Genomic DNA, 24,361 nt, shown 5'->3' on the forward strand with positions numbered 1-24,361 from the left:
CACAAAAAAATACCGTGAACAACTTTATGCCCATATGCCCACAATTTTGGTAACTTAGGTGAAATGAATGAATCCCTTGAAAGACACAAACTACAAAAATTCACACAACATGATGCAAACTAAATAAATATATATCTGCTAAAGAAACTTAATCTGGTAAACTTCCAAGAAAAGAAATACCCAGATTCAGATCATTTTACTGGTGGATTTTAGTAAACATTTAAGGAAGAAATAATACTAATTTTCCATAATCTCTTCTAGATAATAGAAACAAAAAGTATGCTTCTTAATTAATAGGGCCAGTATAATTGTAATATAAAAAATAGATAAAGAAAATACAAGAAAGAAAAACTAGAGACCTATATCTCTCAAGAACATAGATGAACAAATCCTGAACGATATATTTACAAATTAAATCCACTAATTTAGAAAAAGAATGTTACACCATGACCAAGTGGGATTTATTCCAGGTATGCAAGCCTGGTTCAACATTCTGAAATCCTTGAATGGAATACATCACATCAACAGGCTAAAGAAAAAATTATAAAATCATATCCATTAATTCATAAACGTATTTGACGACATGTAATATACACATAAGATAAAATCTCTCAGCACACTATAATTAGAGAGGCACTTCCTCAACTTGATAAAAAATACACAAAAAAACCTATACCTAATCTCATACTTAAATAATGAGAAATTGGATGCTTCCCCTTCAGATCTAGAATAAGGCAAAGATGTCCTCTTATTACTTCTATTCAATATTATATGGGAATCCTAGCTAGCATAACGAGACTAAAATAGGATATAAAACATACAAATTGAAAAGGAATGAATAAAATTGTCTTTGTTCTCAGATGACATAATTGTCTACATAGAACATCTACATAGAACCGACCAAAAAAAAAAAAAAAACCCTAAAACTAATTGGTGAGTATAGCAAAGTTGCAGGATACAGCGTTAATATTCAAAAATTGATTGCTTTCCTATATATCAGAAATAAATGATTGGAATTTGAAATGTTAAAATACCATTTAAAATAACACCAAAATAATAAAATAATTAGGTTCAAATCTAAAAATATGTACAGGATCTGTATGCAGAAAGCTATAAAACTCTGATGAAGGAAATCAAAAGATCTAAAGAAATAGAGGAATAATACTTCATGTTCATGATTTGGAAGATTCAATATTGTGGAGATACCAATTCTTCCCAACCTGACCTACAGAATTTATAGATCTATAGAATATCAATTAAAATTATAGCAAGTTATTTTGCAGATATTGACAAACTGATCCTAAAGTATATATGGAATGGCAAACAAAGTTGGAGAATTCATACTACCTAATTTCAAGAGTTACTATATAGCTACAGTAATCAAGATAGTGTGATATTGGTGAAGGGACAGACACATAGATCACTGGAACAGAATAGGGAGCCCAGAAATAGATCCATACAAATATAGTTAGCTGACCTTTGACAAATTCCAATTATAAACACGTTTCAGAAAAGGCAAAACTGTAGCGATAGTAAAATGATCAGTGATTGCCGGGGTCTATGTGGAGGAGATAAAGACGGAAAAAGTGGAATACAGGAAGTTGTTTGGTAGTAAAACTACTTTGCATGATACTACAATTGTGGATACATGGCACTAGGTGCTTATTAAAATGATTGTATATCATTTTATACAATCATTTTAACAAATACATAGTGCCATGTAAATGCAAAGTTGTACTTTATCATGTGCAAATTTAACAAGTTGTTTAAGAAATCCAGAGAATTCCAGAAAGCAATGCAGAATGTGACAAAATAATGTAACTACATTTCAAATGTAAGAAACAACTTCACTGAAGAGGTTGGAAGAAAAAGATGCTGACCTAAGTAATTTAAACGAGTAAAGTCTTTAAATGCCAAAGAAATTGCACATAAGGACTTTACTGAGAAAGTTGTCTCCCACATGGGTCCAGGTTATCAACCCTAATAATGCTGCACGTGTGTACTGGAACTGAACACTTAACTAAATGGCTGGGAAAAGATGGCAGTCAGGTTTTTCATGGTTGGAATGGAGAGGAGAAGGGCCAGGTGTGGTGGCTCACACCTGTAATCCAAGCACTTTGGGAGGCCAAAGTGGGAGGATCATTTGAGTCTTGGAGTTTGAGAGCAGCCTGGGCAACACGGTGGGAACCTGTCCCTACAATAATAATAATAATTGCTGGCTGCAGTGGTGTGCATCTGTAGTCCCAGCTACTTGAGGGGTTGAGGTAGGACGATCACTTAAACCTGGGAAGCCAAGGCTACAATAAATTGTGATTGCCCCACTGCACTCCAGCCTGGGTGACAGAGTAAGATCAAGTCTCAAAACAATAATGATAAAAAAGAAAAGGGGAGAAGGCCAGAATGATCCACGTGGCAATGGATTCATGTTGGAGACATCAGTAAATTCATATTTAGCTTAATATAGACACAGATTATCCCATGTGAAAACATTAATGTGTACGTGTATATAAACAGGTTAGCATGCACGCATACATTTTCATGCTCTGTCAGCCTCGAGGGCCTAGAAGCAACAACACTGCAGTAACAACAAGCACATCTAGTGCTCAGATTTTGGTTTCTAATACCATTCTCCAACAAAAGGAATCAGACTCCTTGGAGAAATGTCTGATTCTAGGACCGAGACAGGAAATACGGAAGAGGAGAATTTTTTCATAGTGCTCGTCTGTTACAATGTTCACTGTTTAGACCATCTTCTAGTATCATAAAATAAGGAAGTACTCAGAAAAACTTAAAAATGTGCACTGATGGGGTTATGTTCAAGGGATATGGAAGACAACATAAAGGGCTCCCAATGTTGAAAGCTGGAAAAATTAGGGCAACAAATTGTTATTTGCTTATAACTCAAAGTGCAAAATAAATATCCATGAGTCCATACTGATTTTAAAAAATTGAAAAATAAATGGAGACGAGATCATGTCCCATGCAGAATTCCAAATAACCTATGTAGACACTTTGCCCTCATGGAGGTGGAATTATGTCCCTCTTCCTTAAATGTGTGCTGCTCATACTGACTTCCTTCCAAAGAGTGCAACGTGGAAATGTAGAAGAGTCATAAGCATCAACTGACCCCTGCCAGGTGTGACCTCACTCCCAAACTCCCACAGCAGGATTTTCATATGTGTGTCTTGCCCCTTGCATTTACCAATTTTTTATTTTTGTATCAGTCAATGCAACTAGATCAAACTCCTTGAAGACAGAATATGCAGGGAGCTGAGCCCCACAGAGGCTTAGGAAATTTATCAAGTTTGCCCAGCTTGTAAGTAACGAAGCCCAGACTTGAGCTCAAGTCCTCTCAATCCAAGTCCCTTGGAGCTTCTCTCTCATGAGTAGGCTTCTGTGTGAAGATGGAGCCCTTCAAGAAAACTGCCTTCACCTAGAGTGGCAAAAGGGATGAAAGAAACAGTTTGTTCTCACATTGTTCTAAGGAAATACATGAGACTCGGTAATTTATACAGAAAAGGGGTTAAACTGACTCACAGTTCGGCATGACTGGGAAGGCCTCAGGAAACTTACAATCATGGCAGACGGTGAAGGGAAAAGCCGCGCCTTCTTCACAGGGCAGCAGGAAGGCGAAGGAGTGCCAGCAGGGGAAATGCCAGACACTTACAAAACCATCAGATCTCGTGAGACTCACTCCCGAGAACAGTATGAGGGAAACTGCCCCCATGATACAATTGTCTCCACCTGGTCCTGCCCTTGAGACATGGGGATTATGGGGATAACAATTCAAGGTGAGATTTAGGTGGCGACACAGAGCCACACCATATCGTATCGGATTGATTTTTGTGAAATTGTTAAAATATAATCAAATAAATAAGCTACCTATTGCCCACCAACATTTCATCAACATTATAGACATAATATCTAGTATCTTCACTCTTTACAACATCCCTATTGAAGTAAGGCATTAGGACCTCTGTTTTACAGATGAAGAGACTGAAGTTCAGAGTGGTAAAGTAACTGCTGAAAAGTGGCAGAGCCATAATTTACACCCGGCCTATCTGATTCCAGGAACAGGCTTTCCCCAACACATCTTGGCATTTTTTGTGCAGTGAGTTTACAAAAGGTAAATCAGTAGTCTTTCTCTATTAACATAAGGAGTTATTGGTTCAAATGCTAGATTTTGAGCCGGTTGGGAACCTCCTGTTGTTGTTAATAGCCTCTTCAATAAGCCTTCAGCCTATAATTTTGAGCTATCTTTTGAGATCTCTGCATGCAATCTACTTTCAACTATGCATAATTCTAGCAGAGCCCTTGTAGAAGCAGGAAATTATCGGAAATGCAGACATTTGCCTTAAAAAGGAAGAGAAGGACATAGATGTGGTAGACTTTATAGATCCAATTGTATCTACCTGCCCAGTAACACACGGCTCACAAGAAGTGGAGCAGGATTTGAACTCCAGTCTGTTTATTCCCAGGACCATGCATTCTCCACTCTGCTGTCCTGTGTGTAAAAATCACTGCTCTTTCTCTGTCCTCACTCGAGTCCCATTGGACCTTCTGATGGATGGGAAAATTGGTGCCATCATCTCTTCTCTCCTGCATTCAAACTGCTTACCTGCACATTCCTGCCAATGCAGCCAGTCAAGTGGCAGCTGAAGACGGTGCACAGCTGCTGCCCTCTGGGAGAAGTGCAACCCCAGCCAATGTCCCTGTCCCAGCGCCGCCTGCATGCTAATAGGAAACTGCAAATAAGACTTAGCCTTCTTGTTGCCAATGGAAATGGGACATCCATGGCAGATAAGCCTTTTAGTTACCAGACGCAGGTTCAAATTGAGGATTCCTCCCACAGAGGTGGTTTGATTGTAGGCAAATTATTTAAACTCTTGAGTCTCAGTTTCCTTGGCAGTAAAATGGGAATAGGGATACTCACCTTGCTGGGGTATAAGTGACCATTAAAAAGTAGGTTAAAGTTGTTGGAAGGGTCTAGCAGCACCTCTCATGTGACAGATGTTTGATCTTTCATCAACTATCCCTTTCTTCCCTTGCTGGTGAGAGGATGCCCATCCTCATCATCCTCTACTATCAGGAAATACCCACTGTAATTGTATTACTTGCCTTGCTGATACCATATGTGGTCCGGCCCCCGTGAGACACCACTGGCCTCGGGCACTGCTGTGTGCCTGGATGGAAAGGGTCAGCACTTACGCAAGCGCCTGGTGAAACACAAGGACTTGACATAGTCTATTTATAGGTAACCGTGTGAGGGCTGTTATGTGTCCATGGATCAAGGCCAGGACAGAGGATAAGGTTTGGGGGCCATAAAGTGTGAATCCTGATTTTCCTATTTATTAGCTTTATGATCTTATAAAAATCACTTCAGTTTTCTATGCCACTGAATTTCCTCATTTGTAAAATGGGAAAATAACCCTGATTTGAATTGGTGAAGGTAGACCCCAGGGGCTGGCACATTTTTTGGCAACTGGAGTGACGGACGGTGAATCTCTCTACTGAACACCACACAGGGAAGAAAACACAAGACATAATTACAAATAAATACTTCCTACGTAAAGCAAACATGGGTTTCATTAGAAAGAGCTTTGTGCAAAACACATTTATTTTTTAAAGTTCCCTTTATAAAAATAGAATATATAAGAAACATAAAACATTAAGAGCAGAGAATCTGGCTATCGCCACACAGCCCATACCTCATGCAGCAGAGGATGGGGTGTGGATTGCAGGGTAGGGGTCTCCTTCAGGGCTCTGGGGAGGTGGGGCTGAAAGGAAGGAGTGCTCATGTCCTTGTGATATGGAAGAGATGGGCCATCTGGAAATTCATGAGACAAGATTAAACCAAGTCAGTGAAAGTGGGCATGCACTCGGGGGTCTGTGCCTTCTGCATGTGCAATTTATATTTGCAAGTTGTACATTATAAACACACACACACACACACACACACACACCCCTGGTGGGCAGGAGAAAATAATCCCTTCTGTCATCAGAAGCTCTCGTGGGACTTTCCCTTGGGCTAGTCCATGCCCAAGGCCTGTGTGGCCTTTTTGGCATTCAGAAAGTTCTTCTTTTTCCTGGGAGGAACGCGCAGTGAGATCTCTGGCTCCTTTGGATTTCTGAATATAAAGAGCTTCTCTCCTGTGTTCAATATATCAATGGCTTCTGCCCCTACAATGGGTACAGGGGCCAGTTCGCCAATGGGCTCCAGTGACAGGTGTGGCCACCTTCCTTTTCCAGAGAATATCATCCTCTCTCTGAGAGGGAGACATGTCTTCTTTAATATGCTGAAGAAGGAAGAAAAGATCAAATTCAACCTTTTTGGTGATGTACCCTCCAGAGTGTGCTGAGTTCTCCAAGAGAATCCCCCTTTGAGTCCTGAATTCCCCAATACAATGCCATTTTAAGGAAAGGTTATTTTCCCCCTTGGTCACCAGATTGCTGTAAAATTAGCAGAAGCCAGTGACAGTGGTGTGCTGCAGTCAACTCTTCCTGACTCGCGGCTATTCCATCTTCAGGAGTTTTGTGAGCCCACTGTCATCATGTTGTTAGTGTGACATCAGATCAGCCATGGGGGAAATATTTACACCATGGAAATTGGCAAATGCTGCAAATCAGAAACCACCGTTCCCCCTCCCCACCAGCCAATGGTTAAACATTTATGAGTACACCTTATGGGACTCACACTAAAAGCAGCCTGATGAAACCTGGTTACAAAGCAACAGTAAGAAGCCAGGCACAACGTGCTTGCCATAGAAGAGTGTAGCACACTTCGAGAAGGTCCCATAAAAAGGGTGCTGGAATCTTGGCCATGGGTAGTCCAACCTCTGACTCCCAGGGTGCTCTTGATAGTGACCATGACCACCACCAAGAGCTCTATACATCCTGAAAGCCACAACGCTCTCTCTGCCCGAGCAGGGCAGAACAAGGCCATGTCATGGGAGATGCACCTGCTGCATGTCACTGGCGAGCTTGCTGACCCTCCCAGAGGCATGTGGTAGATTCTGCTCCATTGCCATTACCACTAATTACTGCACTTGCAACTAGTAAGTCTGCACAAGGATTCAGACCCAGCTCCATCACTCCACCATAGATCCATGGTGCCTCTAGACAGAGCAAAGGCCAGCACAGTGAGCCAGGACAGTGAGACCATCATGTTTCTTGATCTGTTTCCACTCCACTTCTATTAGTGCAGCCTAGGAATGTTCCTAATGGTATACTTTAGAGCTCCATAGATGGAATTTAATTTTCTTTATCTAGGATCGCATGTACTTCTTTTGGCCAATATCCTGATCTAACTTAGATCTGAGACTGTATTATGATAACCAGCCTACTAATGGTTCCAATATTTTATCATGCACACTCCATGAAGCTTGGTCTCAGCACCTTCAACTTAGCTCTGAGCAGCTGTGGAAGGGGCAGGACTGAGGTAGAGACATCCCTTGAATAGCCGCTGCTTCTGGAGTATGCATTGATAGCACTGTTCGGCCCCGCAGGAATCTACCTGATGCTGCTTTTTGTTTCTACATGTTCTCTAGCTGGAATCACAGGAGACACCTGGCCAACAGTTTGCAGCAATCTAAGACCGCTCCGCCCCTCACTTCCCTCTGCTCTCAAGGTGTGTGATAGCCACAGCCAAGGAAAAAGGCATTGGGTTGAAGGTAAAAAGCACAAGGTTGGAAGTTTGAGGAAATAAAGGGGGTCAGTGAGGCAGCCCCAAAGCTCACGGTCACTGTTTACCAGCGCAGGCCTGGGGCCTCTTCTTCTGACCCCACCGCCCCGAGTTTCCATTTTATCATCCCCACTTTCTGGAAAGCTTAATGCAGCAAGACATGAAAGGGCTTTGTGAACAGTAGCCTAAGTAGCGATAAGGAATTCTTCTAATTACATCCCATTGAAAATAGCTGTTAGCTAAAATAATACAGTAATTTAAATGCTAAGAAATGTTGAGAACTTTCTCTCACTGGTAGCCACAGCTCATCTTCAGCTTCTAAATCCAGCCCACTGAATAAAGATTTGTGGTCTTCAGGGTCACAAACCTTTGTCTGTTTGCAGCAATCTCCTTTTCCTTCTCACCTCCTGCCTCCCCGGCCCGGCACACAGGCAGCTTGGCTCACCTCCAGCCCAGCCCCATAGGCAGGTGCCCATCATTACCTTTCCTTCCTCTTGCGAGCCCACAGCATCTTTTCTAATCCTCTGCTTATGAGATCTCCTCGCAGTTTGCTGTCTAAGGCTCGCCACCAGCTCTGGTGTTTCCTGCAGGCAAGAAGGGAGTCTTACAGTTTCACAAGAATAGAATCTTTAAGTGAGGAGTAATCCTACCCAGCTCTCAACGCCACCTTTGGTTACCACTAGGAACCCCCTCCCCAGAGAGTTCGCCATTTATTCTTTCCCTCATTCACTGCACATCCATCAAACGCCTTCTCAAGCCTGATCAAGATGCCACCTCTGCCCTCAAGGGGTCAAGTTTAGGGGATCACAGACAGAAGAAGGCTGACTGGGGTTGGGGGAGACATTTGAGCAAAGGGAGCCTCTTGGAGGACTCACGAAGGAATGGGCTCTGTGGCTGACTGACACACTGGCCGCCTCCCCCACGGGGATGAACGCTGTGCAGGTAGGACTTAGACTCTTACCCTCCATGTAGCCCTAGTACCTAAGGCAGAGGACAGAGTGGGAGCTCCACAGTGCTTCATGCATGTACAAATACAGAAGTTGAGAAAGCACAGGGGAAGCCTGGAAGGCGGGCTAGGCAGGGAGCCAGAAAGCCACGAAGCTGTGTGGTCCTAGACTGAAAAAGGGCATTGGAGAGTGTTGCCCGGGAGAGTGGGAGGCGTCATCAGTAAAGGATGTGCTAGACTCATTCCTCTGCCTTGGCAGCTCACACCTGCCCAGCTGGTGGTGGAGATGAGGTCTCCCCCACACTGGGCCAGGCAGGCTATCTCCCAGGAGTCTAACTCCTGAGCAGAGAAGGGTGGTCCTCTGAAGGCAGCACCCAGAGAGGATGCCCCAAGTGCTTCCCTGGCTCTGCCCTTCCTGGGGCCTGAACGCAGGCTCTTTCCTGGATTCTGACATGGCCCTCAATACACCCCATTCTTGCTTGAATTAATTACTCAGTTCCCATTGCTTGAAACCCAAGACTCGTAACTGATGTAATGGCCAGATGCCAGATGCTAGGGACACAAGAATAGTATATGCTGTGCCCTCAGAGATTGAGTTAGTGGCCTGGGACTCTAGAGTCATCCAGGCTGCCTGGCCATGAGGCTGGGCAAAGAAAGGCAATGCTCATGCCCACGGTGACAGTGACCTCCATCCTCTTGCCTTGTCCCAGCTTGGCCTGTCTATCTCTCCCCACTGGCCTCCTACACTAAGCTGGCTGAAGGGGCAGCCCCCAAAACAAGGTCCTCAGGGGTAGGCAGGCAGAAGTGGCCACCCGGCATCACACCTGTTCCAGCTCCAGATTCACCTTGAGTACTTGCCACCTGCATGTCCTCGCAGGCAGGCAGGCAGGCAGTGCACTGGGAAAACCAGGCAGCGAAACCTGATTTTACTTTAAATATTATTAATAATATTAATATTATTGGCTCCTAATATTCCACGGAGGGGCATGGCACAGAATATGTAACTGTCATCCTGTCACTGGACATTCAGTTTGGCAGATGTGGCCTCCCCCTTGCTCCCTCTAGTTCCTCTGAATACACACCCAGCCCTCCGACCACGCCCACACCCAGCCCTCCGACCACGCCCACACCCAGCCCTCCGACCACGCCCACACCCAGCCCTCCGACCTCAGACCACAACCAGCCTTCTCACCACGCCCATACCCAGCCCTCTGGCCACACCCACACCCAGCCTATGACCAGGCCCATACCCATCCCTCAGACCAGCGCACAGCCAGCCCTCTGACTGTGGTCCACATCGCACTTCCTGTCTGTGGTGGGCCCCAAGGCCACTGGGAAGGCTCCTCACCCCTGTGGCCTCCTGCCCACACCCGCTGCTGCTGCTCCCTCTTCCTCACCTTTCCTCACACCCCAGCTTTACTCTATTCACCCTCAGCAGTACTTCCTGGCTTTTTGAGTCAGATACTGTCTGATAAGGAAAACATTCCCCCTTTTCTCAGGACAAATTCTATCCACACAGTCATGACAGTTCCATAGGCTCTCAGGTTCCCAGATGCCCTCCCGGCCTCCTCTGCGGCCTGGCGCTCAACATCTTCATCCTGGCCACAGCTTTCCTCGAAGCCTTGTTTCCCACCTACTACATTCTCCAGGGGCACTGCTGGCTGACCCCCAAACCCGCCTTACTCCACACCCCTTCCTGCCTTTCCCCATAAAGAGCCTTTACTGATCAAAGAGTTACCCACAATTAAGGAAGAAATGGGCCCAAACTGAGTGTCCAGTGACAGGATGACAGGTCCATGCTCTATGCTACACCCCTCAGCATGAGAGCCAGTAAAAATAATATCCACATGTGCCACATGTCAACAACGTCGAACTAATAAATTTGAAATTAATAACACTAGTAGGAAATATAATCTAAGTAATGGGGTAGGAATTATATGAGGACATTTGCATGAAAGTTAACAGGTAAGGAGCAAAATTGCTTCTGCTACAAGATTCTGAAACGCAGAATGCGGCAAGACTGTATCCACTGTGTGCCCTCTCCACACTCGACACACAAATACACATATTTACATGCATGACACATTCACACACCAACACACAAACACATGCTCCCACACTTGCAGCCACACACTCATAAAACACCGAAGAGGAATACCTCCTGGAGGAAGAAATGTTAACGGGATGCTAGCAGTTATTTTTCCAGGGGGTAGAACCACGGATATTTCTTTCTCTTATTCCTTTTTTTTTTTTTTGTCCCTGAGATAAAGTCTTGCTCTGTTGCCCAGACTGGGGTGCAGTGGCACAATCTCGGCTCACTGCAACCTCTGCCTCCCAGGTTCAAGCAATTCTCCTGCCTCAGCCTCCAGAACAGGTGGGATTACAGACATGCGCCACCACGCCCAGCTGATTTTTGTATTTTTAGTAGAGATGGGTCTTGAACTCTTGGCCAGGCTGGTCTTGAACTCTTGACCTCAGGTTATCCTCTCATCTCGGCCTCCCAAAGTGCTGGGATTACAGGTTTGAGCCACCATGCCCGGCCTCTTCTTCCTCTTTTTATGCATTTTTTACATTTTCTTTAATGGGCATGAATGACATACTTATGGCTCTGGGTAAACTTATTTTCTTAAGATTCTATTCTAAAAATAAATTGGTGACAAAATTAGAAAGCATGAACAAAATACATGGGCCTACCATGACCTCGAGGACTCATGGGGACCCTCTGGACAGGGACGTGCCCCAGGAGGCAGCCCCTCCACGGAACTCACCTCCACCTGCCCACATCAGCCTGCTCTGCTCCACCATTGCTCTCAGCCATGTGGTCCGGATGTCTCTCACTGCCTGAATCCAGCAGGGCCAGCAGCTGAGGCTGTGAGGCTGTGGGCAGCACCACGCTCAGGAGCCGGCGAAGCGTGGCCCCGGGCACCACGGCCATCCTCGCCAGGTATGACGCCAGTCTCAGCTCCTAAGGGAAACAGCGGAGGGAGCTCAGACCCTCGCCACCCCTTACATTGAACCACCCTTTTTCATGATCACAGTCTGAGGACATTCTGTCCTGGAGTGATAAATATTTCAGTAGCTGAGTCTGGAACACATGTTCCTGAACTTTCGGAGCTATCAAAAAAATCTATTTGGTCAGCAACCTTGGCTCCCGGGTTGCTTCCAAAGCCTCCATCCATCCTGTCCAGCTGCTCTCAAGTCACTGGGGCAGTTCCCAGATCCCTACAGCAAAAGCCCCAGGGTGCAGCAGGGAGATTCATCATGAATGTGCTCTCTCCTCCTCCTCACATTCCATGAAGCCATTAGGCACCAGGCAATCAGTGCAGGCTCTGGAAACAACAGAAGTGTCTCGGAACCAGTGGACGATTAAAGACACTGTGCTACATCCATGCCGCAAGATACTACTCTGCAGTCAAAAGAAAGAACTGGAAGCATCCCAGGGGCATTAAGCCGAGGGGAAAGAGCCAGTCTCCAAAGGTCACATGCTGCATGATTCCACGCATGTAGCCACACCGGCGTGATGACACTTGGAGCTGGAGAGTAGAAGTGGATGCCGGGGTGGGGCAGGGGAGGGGGCGTGACCATCAAGGGGCAGCACAGGTGGTCTTTGCGGTGGTTGGCAGCTCTGTGTCTTGATGGTGGTGGTGCTGGTTACATGAATGTACATGAGCTCAAATGACAGAGAACTATACATACATTTCATATCAACGTCAACTTCCTGGTTCTGATGCTGTCTGACAGGAAGCACTGAGGGAAACTGAGGGAAAATGGGGGGCAGGGTCCTGAAACTTTATACTAGCTCTGTAACTTCTTTTTTTTTTCTTTAGAAAGGAAAGAAGAAAAGAAAGAGAAAAATAGGAGTGAAGGAGAGAAAGAAAGAGGAAGAAAAAGAGGAAGAGAGAACAGGAATATTGCTTTATTCTAAAAATGGGTATTAATAATGGCCGATCAATATTTTGTGTATTTAAAGTGGAGAATGTATATTTTGTGTATTTAAAATGGAGAGCTCTATAAATATTTATTAAGTTTACTTGTTCCAGATCTGAGTTCAAGTCCTGGTTTCCTCATCAATTTTCTGTCTGGTTGAGTCTAAATCTCTTTATGGGTCTTATGCATCTGGGTGTTAGGATCGTTAGCTCTTATTGTTGCACTGATCCTTTTACCACTATATCTTTGTTGCTTTGAAATCTATTTTATCAGATGCGAGAATTGCAACTCCTGCTTTTTACTTATTTATTTATTTTTGCTCTCCATTTGGTTGGTAAGTCTTTCTCTATCCCTTTCTTTGAGTCTTTGTGTATCTTTGGATGTGAAATGGATCTGGATGTAGCATACCGTTAGGTTTTAGCTGTATCTTTTGATTGAGGGATTTAGTCGACTTAAATTTAGGGTTACTGCCATTTGATGTTAACTGGCTGTTTTATCCATTCGTTTATATAAATTAGCTCTGTAACTTCTTGTTAATCTTCTTGTGAATCTAAAATAATTTCAAAGTTAAAGGTTTTGGCCAGGCATAGTGGCTCACACCTGTAATCCAGCACTTTGGGAGGCTGAGGCAGGAGGATCATTTGAGCCTGGGAGGTCAAGGCTGCAGTGAATCATGATTGCGTCACGGCACTCCAGCCTGGGTGACAGAGTGGGACCTTGTCTCAAAAGTAGGGGTCACAGTAATACCTACAGCAAAGACATTTGTGCAGACAAAATGAACCGGGGCCTGTAAAACTGTTCTGTGCTGCGAAGACGCAAAAACCAACCACTTCTCCCAGTAACAGGGCAGGGTGTCTGGCCACTTGCCAATCAGAAACTTTCCCTGGGGTTTTACCGGGCAAATCTGAGAGAGAGAGGCATCTTACACAGCAACGTCAGGACACCTGGGTGTTGAAAGACCATAAGCTGAGGGTTGCCAGCTACACGTGTCCCTCTGTGTGGAGAAAGCTGATCAGTGAGCACAAAGAAACAGACCAGAGAGATGGAGAAGCAGAAAGACTCAGAGGGTCCCTTGGCCACTTGAGCCCCGAAACCTCAGCCCTGCTCTTCTGGGGGACAGAAGGGGATCAAGCCATCTCCTTTTATGCTCAAAGCAGTTTGAGTTGAATTTCCGTTGCCTTCACCTAGAAGGAATCTTGATTTTACAAAGCAGCTGAATGCAGTGATTGGCCAAGGGCAGGAACTCAGCCAATGCCGGTTGCTGCTGCGGTGGCATCTGTGAGTTTCCTATGCAGCTGTGACAAATTACCATAAACTTGTGGCATAAAATGACAGACATGTATCTATGTACAGTTCCGGAGAACCAGAGTCTGAAATCAGCCTCACTGGGCTAAAGTCAAGGTGCGGGCAGGGCTGGTTCCTCCTGGAAGCTCCAGGGGAGGATCTGTCTCTTTGCCTCCTCCAGCTGCTGCAGGCCGCCTGTGTTCCTGGGCTAGTGCCCGCCCCCATCCTCATCACCTCCCTCTGATCTCCGTCTCCATCATCATCATCACACAGCCTTCTCCCCTGTCCCTGACCCTCCTGCCTCCCTCTTCTAAGAACACAGGGATGATTCAGGGGAGTCCCCCTGCCCCATCTAAAGATCCTTAACTTAATCACACATCAAATCAAAGTCCCTTTTGCTATGTAAGACCGCACTCGCAGGTCCCAGGGATCGGGACATAGTCATTGTTGGATGTCTTTATGCAGCGTGCCACAGCACATCGCTGGTGCATTCACTCACTTATGCACTCGTAACATGAAGGTGGAGACCTGCTAGGTGCCAGATGCTCTTCTAGGCACTGGAGTGAGGGCAGCGAGTGAAACAAAGTCCCTGCCCTCACCAGGGTTACAGTCAAGTCAAAGAGACAGATGTAGGCATTAAAAAAACAGATGGACAAGGATGAAACATGAGGCAGGACAAAGGGACAGAGGGTGATGTGTAGGGGCAGCCCGTGTTTTAGATGCTGGTCAGGGAAGGCTTCTCTGAGGAGGCGACATCTGAGCAGCCACCTGCAAGCAGGGAATAAGGAAGCCATGGGCAAACACAGGCAGAAGGGAAACCGGAGCAGAGACCCCGAGAGGAGAAGCTGGCAGGGAGCAAGGGGCAAGGACAGGGATGGAGAAAGGCCAGAAGGACAGGAGGTCAGCTCGCACAGGGCCTTTTCACCAGGTAAGGATTTTGCCTTGTATTTGCACTGGTAAAACCTTAAGCAGAGGAGTGGCACGAGCCGATTTTCACTTTTAAAAGGTTGTGTTGGGTGGTGTGTGAAAAGGAACCATCTGCAACAAGAGACGTGGAGGAAGAAGAGTATCCCAGGCGAGGGATGAAGGCAGCTTGGACAGAGCAGGGCAGGGAGGTGGCCAGGGGTGAGCAGACTTTGGAGACATAGCAATGGCAGAGCCAATAACTTTTGTGGAAAGGAGGAGAGAAATAAAGGACGGCACCAATCTTTCACTGGGCAAAGGGAGCTGCCATTTACTGAGATGGGGGAGCAAGTGTGGGAGCGGGAATGGCATTCCCTGTAGCTCCATTTGGACAGAGGCACTAATGGAGGCGTGCAGCCGGCAGTTGAGGGTCAAGTCTCAAGTTCAGGAGATGGAATTAGGAGTGAGCAATATGTAGATGACATTAACAAGGGAGTGCCCATAGCTGGAGAGGAAAAGAGGCCCAAGGACAGAGCTATTGGGTGCTCAGCACCCAAAGGCCGTGAGAAGGAGCAGTGTCCAGCGAGGAGCCTGAGCAGGGGTGGCCAGGGGTGGCAGGCAACGAGTCCAGGTGCCAGAAGCCAAGGAGAGGACGTGTTCAGAAGGGTGGGCTGCGGGGGTCGGGAACCACAGAGAGGTCAGGAGAAACAAAGACAGGGACTCAACCGCTTGGAAACACGAGGTCGCTATGACCTTGGAAAGTGCTTTCACTGAAGGCACAGGGAAAGGTGCTGTTCCAAATACCAGAGCTCCTTCCATGTCCTGACGCTCCCCGTCCATGGCCTCCCTCTGCTGTCATGCTGAACTGCTCGTCCTTCCCTGGCTGTTGCTCTCCAGGGCCACTGAGTCCTTACCCATGAGCTTCCTTCTGCCTAGAGCATATTTCTCCCAAGCTACTCTCTGTCTCTCTCCAGCGCATTCTTTTGGACTCTGCGCTACTATTCCCCGACCCCACCTTCTGGGCCAGGTGTCCCTCCTCTGATCTCACATTGGTTTGAACCAGCTCTGCTGTAACTGTCCCATTTCCAGTGTGCCTCTGGAACTAGGCTCTTAGGATGAACTCAGTGACACACGGTTCCCTGTCTCCAGCACTTAACCCAGTTCCGGAAACAGAGAGCATAACCAACAGATGTTTGATGGATACAAGATGGATGAACAGTGACTTCATAGACACCCTGCAGATTCACCTCTTCCTGAGGCAGGGTCTAAGCCTTTACAGCTGGGATCCCACCAGTCAATGTGGGGATAGACCAGCCCATTGACACAGCCCTTCCAGCTGCAGTGGTCCCTGATCAGTAATCCTCCAGACAAATCAGTTCACCGGGTCAAATCTTCCTGAAAGAGGTGACATAAAAAGCATCCACATGGGTCATGAGCTTTGAATCTGATGCCACATCTACAGACAGAAATGGATCACAAAGGGTAAAAAGGGAACACTTTTACACTGCCGGTGGGAATGTCAACTAGTTCAACCACTATGGAAAACAGTATGGACATTCTTTAAAGAACTGGAAGTACAGCTACCATTTGATCCAGCAACCCCATTACTGGGTATCTACCCAGAGGAAAAGAAGTCATTGTATGGAAAAGACACTTGCACAAGCACCATTCACAACTGTAAAAATATGGAAGCAGCCTGAGTGCCCACCACCCGAGTGGATAAAGAAAATGTGCTGTATAAACACCACGGACGACTACGGAGCCACAGCACGGAATGAAATAATGGCCTCTGCCGCAACCCAGATGGAGCTGGAGGTCACTATTCTAAGTGAGGTAACTCCGGAATGGAAAACCATGTATTGTATGTTCTTATTCACGAGAGGAGCTAAGCTATGAGGATGTAAAGGCATAAGAATGATATAATGGACTTTTGGTTCTCAGGGGGAAGAAGGGGGTCAGTGACGGATAAAAGACTACACATTGATACAGTGTACACTGCTCGGGTAGTGGGTGCACCAAAATCTCAGAAATCACCAATAAAGAACTTAGCCATGTAACCAAAAACCACCTGTTCCCCAGTTGAAATAAATTAAAAAAAAATGTAAAGAAATGGACCATCAAGCAACACAGGGACACACTCTCTAGGCAGAGGAGGGTGACAGCGAGGTCCGGAGTGGCCAGTGGACAGCCTCTCTCCCCGCTTCCTCCCTGCTCCTCTCCACAGGATGAAGGAGCAGCAGGAGGAGGAAGGACACAAGGGGGATGGAGGACTGAGCTTCCTGATGACTCTTTTCTCTGGTGCAAAAAAGAAAATGGCAAAATACGGGGCTTCCTCCAGACTGCGTGTGGTAGTTCATTTGATATGGCAATTTGGCTGGGCCACTGCGCCCAGATGTTCAGTTAAACATTCCTCTTGTTTCTGTGGGGGCATTTTGGGATGAGATTAATATTTAAACTGGTGGACTCTGAGGAAAGTAGATTGCCTGCCATAATGTGGCTGGCCTCAGTCGATTAGTTGAAGGCCTGAAGAGAACAAAAAGGCCGGCCAGCCCTGAGCAGGAGATCATTCTTCCAGAGACAGCCTTTGGATTCGAAGTGCATCTCCTTCCTGAGTCTCCAGCCTGCAGGCCAACCCTGCAGAATCTGGACTCACCAGCCTCCACAACCATGTGAGCCAATTCCTTAAATAAACCTCTTTCTCTGCAGAGACACATGCTATCAGTTCTGTTTCTCTGGAGAACTCATTAATACACAGGCGTTGGGAAGAAAGAAATTCAGCTGACTATGTATTACTGGGCAGACTATATAAAGCACCAAGCTGGGGACCGAGAAAAACAACAACCCTACCTGGTCCCTGCTTCCCAGAGCTTCCGGTGCGGCCGCATTTACTCCTCATGGAGCCAATTCTTCAGCAGAGCGCTATGGTTTGAGCATTTGTGTCTCTTCCAAAATTCATGTGGAAACTTAATCCAGTGCCACTGTATTAGGAAGGGGGGCCTTTGGGAGGTGATGAGCCCATGAGGGCTCTGCCCTCAAAAATAGGATTAATGTCTTATAGAAGGGCTCCAGAGAACCAGCTAGGCCCCCTTTGCCTTCCCATCCCCTCTGCCACACAAGCACATGGTCTTCCTGCCCTCCAGAGGACACAGCAACAAGGCACCATCTTGGAAGTGGAGCTGTCCTCATCAGACACTGCATCTGCAGGTGCCTTAATTTTGGACTTTCCAGCCTCCAAAGTTGTGAGAAGATTGATAAAGAATTGCTAATTCTTTTTTTTTTTTTTTGAGGCGGAGTTTCGCCCTTGTTCCCCGGGCTGGTGTGCAATCGTGCGATCTCGGCTCACTGCAACCTCTGCCTCCTGGGTTCAAGTGATTTTCCTACCTCAGCCTCCAGAGTAGCTGGGATTACAGGTGTGTGCCACCACACCCAGCTAATTTTTTGTATTTTTGGCAGAGACGGGGTTTCTCCATGTTGGTCAGGCTGGTCTCGAACTCCCAACCTCAGGCGATCTGCCCGCCTTGGCCTCCCAAAGTGCTGGGATTACAGGCATAAGCCACCGTGCCCAGCCAAGCATTTCTATTCTTGATAAATCATCCAATCTAGGAATTTTGAATAATAGCAGAAGCGGACTGAGATGCATGCAGAGTTCACAATTGGAAAGGGCCCACAGTCTAGAAATGAACCTGGGTGAAATTCCACTGGTGATACTAGCTTTCTGTGAAGTCTCAAAGTAACAAAGAAGAAGGTGGGGGAATCAGAGTTGAGAGTGGGAAGTGGCTCAGTTATGCAAAGACACAGGCCAGTGGGTGCTCATCTGCTTCAGACCCTTCAGAGCCAGTCAGGAAGAGCACAGTCTGTGTAGCACCAGGTTGGGCTGAATCCTGAGCCCCCCACCAGCAGTGGCGAGTCCTCATGCCCTCACCACCTCTCTGTGCCTCAGTCCCTTTATTCATAAAACAGGATAATACTGCCGGTTTCCCATCTTTCTGTAGGGTAAATGAATAACAGACCTAAGTGCCTAGGACAGCACTCAGTGCATGGCAGGTGTGCGGGAAGCACCAGCTCCTCCCTGCCCTGTTTGGACACTGTCACTCCAGTGCTAACGCTGGCACCTTGTTTTGTACAGTCGCAGAATAATGACCCCTCTCCAAAATGTCCACACTCCCATCCTGGGACCTACGAAAATGTCACCTTAAAGGGGAAGGGTACTTTGCAGATGGGAGTGAGGTGAAGGGCCTGGAGATGGGGTGGGAAAGCGGTTATCTCAGATTATCCAGGTGGTTCCAACGTAATCATCACGTGGATCCTTAAAAGCAGAGATTCTTCCTTCTGTGTTAGGTCAGAGAGAGACATGACCTAACACAGAGGCTAGAAGAAGGGCCAGAGAGATACGATTTTGCTGTGTTTGAAGATGAAGAAAGGAGACCATGAGCCAAGGAATGTAGGTGCCACCGGAGGCCAGGAATATCCCCTGGCTGGCAGCCAGCAAAGAAACAAGGACCTCAGTCCTACAACCACAATGGACCAAGCCCTGCCAATTATTTAAGTGAGCAGGAAACAGATTTTCCCCCTAAAGCATCCGAAAGGCAGGCAAATCTGCCAACACCTTGATTTTAGCCTGGAGAAACCCATGTTGGATTTCTGACCTACAGAACTATAAGGTAAGTTTGTAGCTGTGATAAGCTGCTGTTTGTGGTCATTTGTGACAGTAAATGGATGAAAAACGAATCCATTCAGGAAGCTGGGTGTGTCTGTGGATGTAGCTGGCTGGACACCTAAAAGTGCCCCAACCCCCTCCCCCTGCTGACTCCCTTCTCAGAGGCTGGAGTAAGTGACTTGCACCTCCCCTGCACCTAGCAGGGCCTGCAGGCCAGCTTTCAGGTTGGGAGGGGAATCTGCTGCAGGGACCTGGGGGCACTGGTTTCCCTGATAAGAAAGAGCAGGCTTGGTGGCAGTTCTTCCACTTCTTTCGTTGCTCTGAAAGTTATGGCAGCTGGAACTATGAGAAGGAACTGTGGAAAGAATCACAGAACATGACCCTGACGTCACTGTGTCCTCAAGCGCCTCTCCAAGGTCATGTGGCTTGCATTCACCACTGTCTGAAATCATATTTCCTGCTACTTACAGACACCAGAAGCACAGGAAGCCCATTGCAGAATGCGTATAAAACCTGACCAGTAGCAGACAGTCAGGTACATGACCGCATAAGGCTCCACGCACGGCCTCGGGGCTGTGTATCAGGAAGGCAGGTGAGCGCTGCAATGCTGGCCAAGGATGAGAAAGGCTGCCTGACCTCAACTCAGAGAGCTGTCGTGTGGGGTGCAATAAAGGCTGCCTGACCTCAACTCAGAGAGCTGTCGTGTGGGGTGCAATAAAGGCTGCCTGATCTCAACTCAGAGAGCTGTCGTGTGGGGTGCAATACCGCTGATTTATGGCTCTGGCCCAGTTTTCTCTTACCCACTTTGTTCCTGGTGGAACCTAGTTTTTGTATATTAAACTTAGTTAAAGATAGAAAAGAAGGAGAATATCTGGGTGCCTGTCAAACCACAGAAAACATCGACGGGGAAACGTGATGACTGCTGTGGTTGCTGCCATTGGCACTGATCGAGGGTCCTCTGTGTGCCGGGCCGTGCCAGAGGCTTTGCACACAGGTGCTCTGCAGTTCCCAAGGCTCCTTCTCATCACCATCCTGCAAGCGAGGAAATGTGGACTCTGAGAAAAAGATGGAGTGATGTGCTGGCCAGGGGCGGCCTCAGACACGGCCAGCGTCCTCTCACCTGGCTGTACAGGGTTGCGAAGGTGTCCGCCTCCATGTTTTCCAACAGGTCTTCTAGGACGACACTGTTCTGTTGCTCTTCTCTCAAACTAGGGTGAAGATAAAATATACGCGAGTTCAGTTTTGTATAAAGTGATACTATGAGATCATCTAATTATTTATTTATTTAGAGATGGAGTCTCACTCTGTTGCCCTGGCTGGAGTGCAGTGGCATGATCTTGGCTCACTGTAACCTCCGCCTCCCAGGTTCAAGTGATTCTTCTGCCTCAGCCTGCCAAGTAGCTGGACTGTAGGTACATGCCACCATGCCCGGCTAGTTTTTGTATTTTTAGTAGCGATGGGGTTTCACCATGTTGGTCAGGCTGGTCTTGAACTCCTGACCTAATGATCCACCTGCCTTGGCCTCCGAAAGTGCTGGTATTGCAGGCGTAAGCCACTGCAGCCAGCCTATTTATTTTAATAACAAAAGAATCACACATCTAAGCCACACAATTTTAAAACTATGTCCATAGAAAGAGATGGCCAGAAAGACTGCCTTCCTTTTCTTGCCTAGGCTACTTTTCACATAACATGTCAAGGAGGGTTCCTTGGGAAGGAGACTTCTTGAAGTGAAGAGTCTCATGGGAGGTACAATGAGACGTTTCTATGACTTTACAGGGTGATCTCTGTGATGCTGCTTGGAAAACTCTGCCTCAGTCTTCGTGGTGATGATGAAGAAAACCCACCATGTGCCCCTTGGGTTGAAGCAGACCCAGAACCAAAGGATGGCACCTTTTCACATGCGGCTTCCTGATGCCCACGTGAGGGGGTCTGCTTAACGCGCGCCTTAGCCGGTTCAAGTTGGCTTCATGGATCAGCCTCATTCTCTTGCTGGCTAATACACCCCAAAGCTTCTGCAGGTGGAACTCAAATCAAAAGTCTGATCACAACCCATCTCCTCCAGGAGCATATGAATATTATATGCCCTAAAATCCCAGGCTAAATCAAGCCAGTACCTTTGAGCATTTCCCTCCAGCCACACAGATTAAACCCCCTCACACAATATTTCAATGGGACAGAAATGCACTTCGATGTGTTTACACGGAAGAGCGTAATAAAACATATGCAAATCATCTGTAATCTCGCACCCGGAAATCACATCTATCGAAATTTGGTCCATTTCCTTCCAATTAATTTGGTGTGTGTGTTCAAAGATTAACCACACTGTGTACGGACTTTGCCTCCAGTCCTTTCCATGTTCATTTTTTATTCACAGTGAAAAAGTATGAAGCTGTTAAAAATTGTGTTTTTCCAAGAGTTCTTGATGCCACAGCCGAGGCTCAGTGTCTCATGTGAATTGAAAACAATGCAAAGAACGACGACGACAACAAGACTGGGGTCTGCTTTGTACTTTTACAAAAGCAGGATATAAAATACTATGTTTGTGGTGAAACTGGGATAAGGCCTAGTCTAGTTCATCGTCTTTGCCAGTGTCAATTCACATACCATGACTATGTAAGATGTTACCAAGAGGGGAAGGGTACATGGCATTCTCCCTACTATCTTTGCAACTTCCTGTGAGTCTATATTTAAAAATAGAAAGTTTAAAAATATTATGTTTAGTACAACTTCAACGATATTAAGTTGAAGGGAAGAAGGAGTAAGCTACAAAGCCAGCAGCTGGTGCTGGAGCGACGGGATGACACCTTTGGCGGGAAGGTAAGAGCCAGGGTGGGCAAGGTCAGGCTGAGTGGGAGATGCCTGAGTTGGCCCCTCCAGGCCTTCAGGGGACTAATATCTTTGAGTGCCACGGGGCACGCAGCCTACCTCTGCTGGTGCTGCTCCAGTAGCGTCTGGCTCCTGCTCAGGGCTTGCTGCAGGACAATAGAAACCTGCCTTTCAGAATCCGCCTCCCCAGGTTCGTTCAGAATCCCGGGCCCATCGGCCACCCACTGCTGCCAGCTCGCCAGGGCCTGCTGCTGCTGGGCTGCCTCCTGCTGTGCCAGCTGGTCCTCCAGCTTCCTCTCGAGCTCCTGGAGCTCCTGCACAAGGCAGGGAAAGATGGTGAGCCCCACTGCACAAAGTGGGTGGGCTACAGGACAACATCTGACCTCCTGGGCATGTCGCTGGAAGCCCAGCATGACTCTGTCTTGCCTGCTTCCCCATCCAGCTGTGCCACATGGTACAGTGTGAGTGCACCACAATCTCTCACACCTGTGTCACCTCCATGCCTCCACATATGCTCTTCCCTCCACCTGCAGTGCCTTTCTCTGTCTGCCTGACCAACCCCCAGTCTTCTTTCACGCCACAGCTTAAGAAGAACCTCCTTGACAAAGGGCTCCTCAGTGAAGGGATCTCTGAGTTCCTTGGGAGATGCAGGTGCCCTCTCCTCACATGCCCACCCACATGCCCACTATGCCTGGCATGAGCTCTGTTTCCTCCATTACCCGAAATCACTGTCCTGTGCCTTTCTGCTAGAGTGTGAGCTCTTTGAGGGCAGGGCTGTGTCTCCTTCTCCCTGCCTGCAAAGTGCCTGGGTGCCTGGTGGTTGGAACCTGTCGCTGTATACAGTGGAGTATCTGCATGTGCCCACCGTGGTGAAAGCCAGGCTGGAACACAGCAACCATGGCTCCACCACCAGCACCGTCAGCATGCCAGGCACTGCTCTGTGGACTTTTTATATGTGAATCTCACTGAACCCTTATAACAACCCTTCAGAATACATACTCTTAGTTCTCTTGCTTTGTAGGTAGGGAAACTGAGGCAGACAGAGTTAAATTAACTTGCCAGATAATGCAACTACTGAGTGACAGATCCAGAATCTGAAGCCAGGCTAGGTGGCTCTGAAATTGTTTTCTTAGCCAATGGGCTACACTGTCTCTCCTTGGCCAAACAGTAATCTGCATTCTTAGGCCACCAGGATTAGATAATCTCAGCATAAGACACTGTCCACAGCCTGCTTAGGTGAGTGACAGGGGCAGGAAGGAGGGCCCCAGGCCTTGGAGAATGCAGGCATATTTAACCCAGTATTTACCAGATGGGTCAGTACTGCACTTAGGACTGGAAGGTGGACAAAGTGTTAAATCGCAAGAGGCCCTGGCTGGAGTTCAACGGGGAGGATGATCCTTAACCCTCCCACATAGGTACAGAATGGTCTGCCTTTCTGCAGAGAGGCCAAAGCTTGCATCAAACACTCAAAGGATCTCAAAGCCCCCGAAACACTCTGAAACACTATTCAAGAACCACAAGAGAATAAAATCAGCCAGAGAAAGACTGCATGTCTCTGTAACATGGAGGCCGTAGCACGGAGAACCTTCTATCCCAGCCAAACACCTGGGTGCCAAGGCTTCGAGAGCTCTTGAGCAGGGCTCCCAGCATGCTGAGATGTGGAACTATGACCATCCCTCTCACTTCAGCATCCCACAAGGAAACACAGCCCAGTGGAGTTACAGCACTGTGTGCTGTCATGCTGTCAGCATTGCCAGGAGCTGAAGACAGAGACCCCACTTCTACCCAGATGCCAGCCCCAGCCCATCTCGAGGGGAAGGGAGGCTCACACCTGAGCGTGTGTCACCAGAGGAACAGTGGGACACACAGAGATTTTCAAGCACCAGGAGAGTCCTGGTTAGGAATAGAAAATAAGGTAGAAATGTGTCCCACAGTTTATAATCTGCTGATGGTGTCTCCAAACCCCTGTACCCTTACACCTGCCTGCCACCTGGTATAACTGGAATCCAAAAACCGGTTTCAGAATTGTCTTCTCTAATGCCCGATTTCCTCCAAGTTTTAAATGCTGAGGGCAGGGACTCAGGAGCATCGCTGACGTGTTCACCTTTCTCCCCAGCAGCAGAAAGAGTAACAATAA

General features: G+C 47.2%; 1 protein-coding gene across 5 annotated transcripts in view; it reads right to left on the reverse strand.

Annotated features, from left to right (window-relative positions):
- Positions 1-5,599: 5,599 nt before the first annotated feature.
- EVC2 (EvC ciliary complex subunit 2) overlaps positions 5,600-24,361 on the reverse strand; it is a 160,125-nt gene continuing 141,363 nt past the window's right edge. For 2 of the 5 annotated variants that reach the window (XM_054253497.2, XM_035294080.3), the window contains 5 exons: positions 22,324-22,538; positions 20,519-20,606; positions 11,396-11,592; positions 8,164-8,265; positions 5,600-6,296 (listed from right to left, as the gene is read on the reverse strand). In XM_054253497.2, the coding sequence (XP_054109472.2) occupies positions 6,029-6,296; positions 8,164-8,265; positions 11,396-11,592; positions 20,519-20,606; positions 22,324-22,538 (870 nt within the window). In that variant the 3' untranslated portion in view covers positions 5,600-6,028. Of the gene's footprint in view, positions 6,297-8,163; positions 8,266-11,395; positions 11,593-20,175; positions 20,431-20,518; positions 20,607-22,323; positions 22,539-24,361 lie in introns of those variants that run through there. The other 3 variants (XR_013533207.1, XM_035294081.3, XM_035294084.3) reach the window with 3 other exon arrangements.

Source organism: Callithrix jacchus, chromosome 3, assembly GCF_049354715.1.
Source record: "Callithrix jacchus isolate 240 chromosome 3, calJac240_pri, whole genome shotgun sequence".
NCBI lineage: Eukaryota > Metazoa > Chordata > Mammalia > Primates > Cebidae > Callithrix > Callithrix jacchus.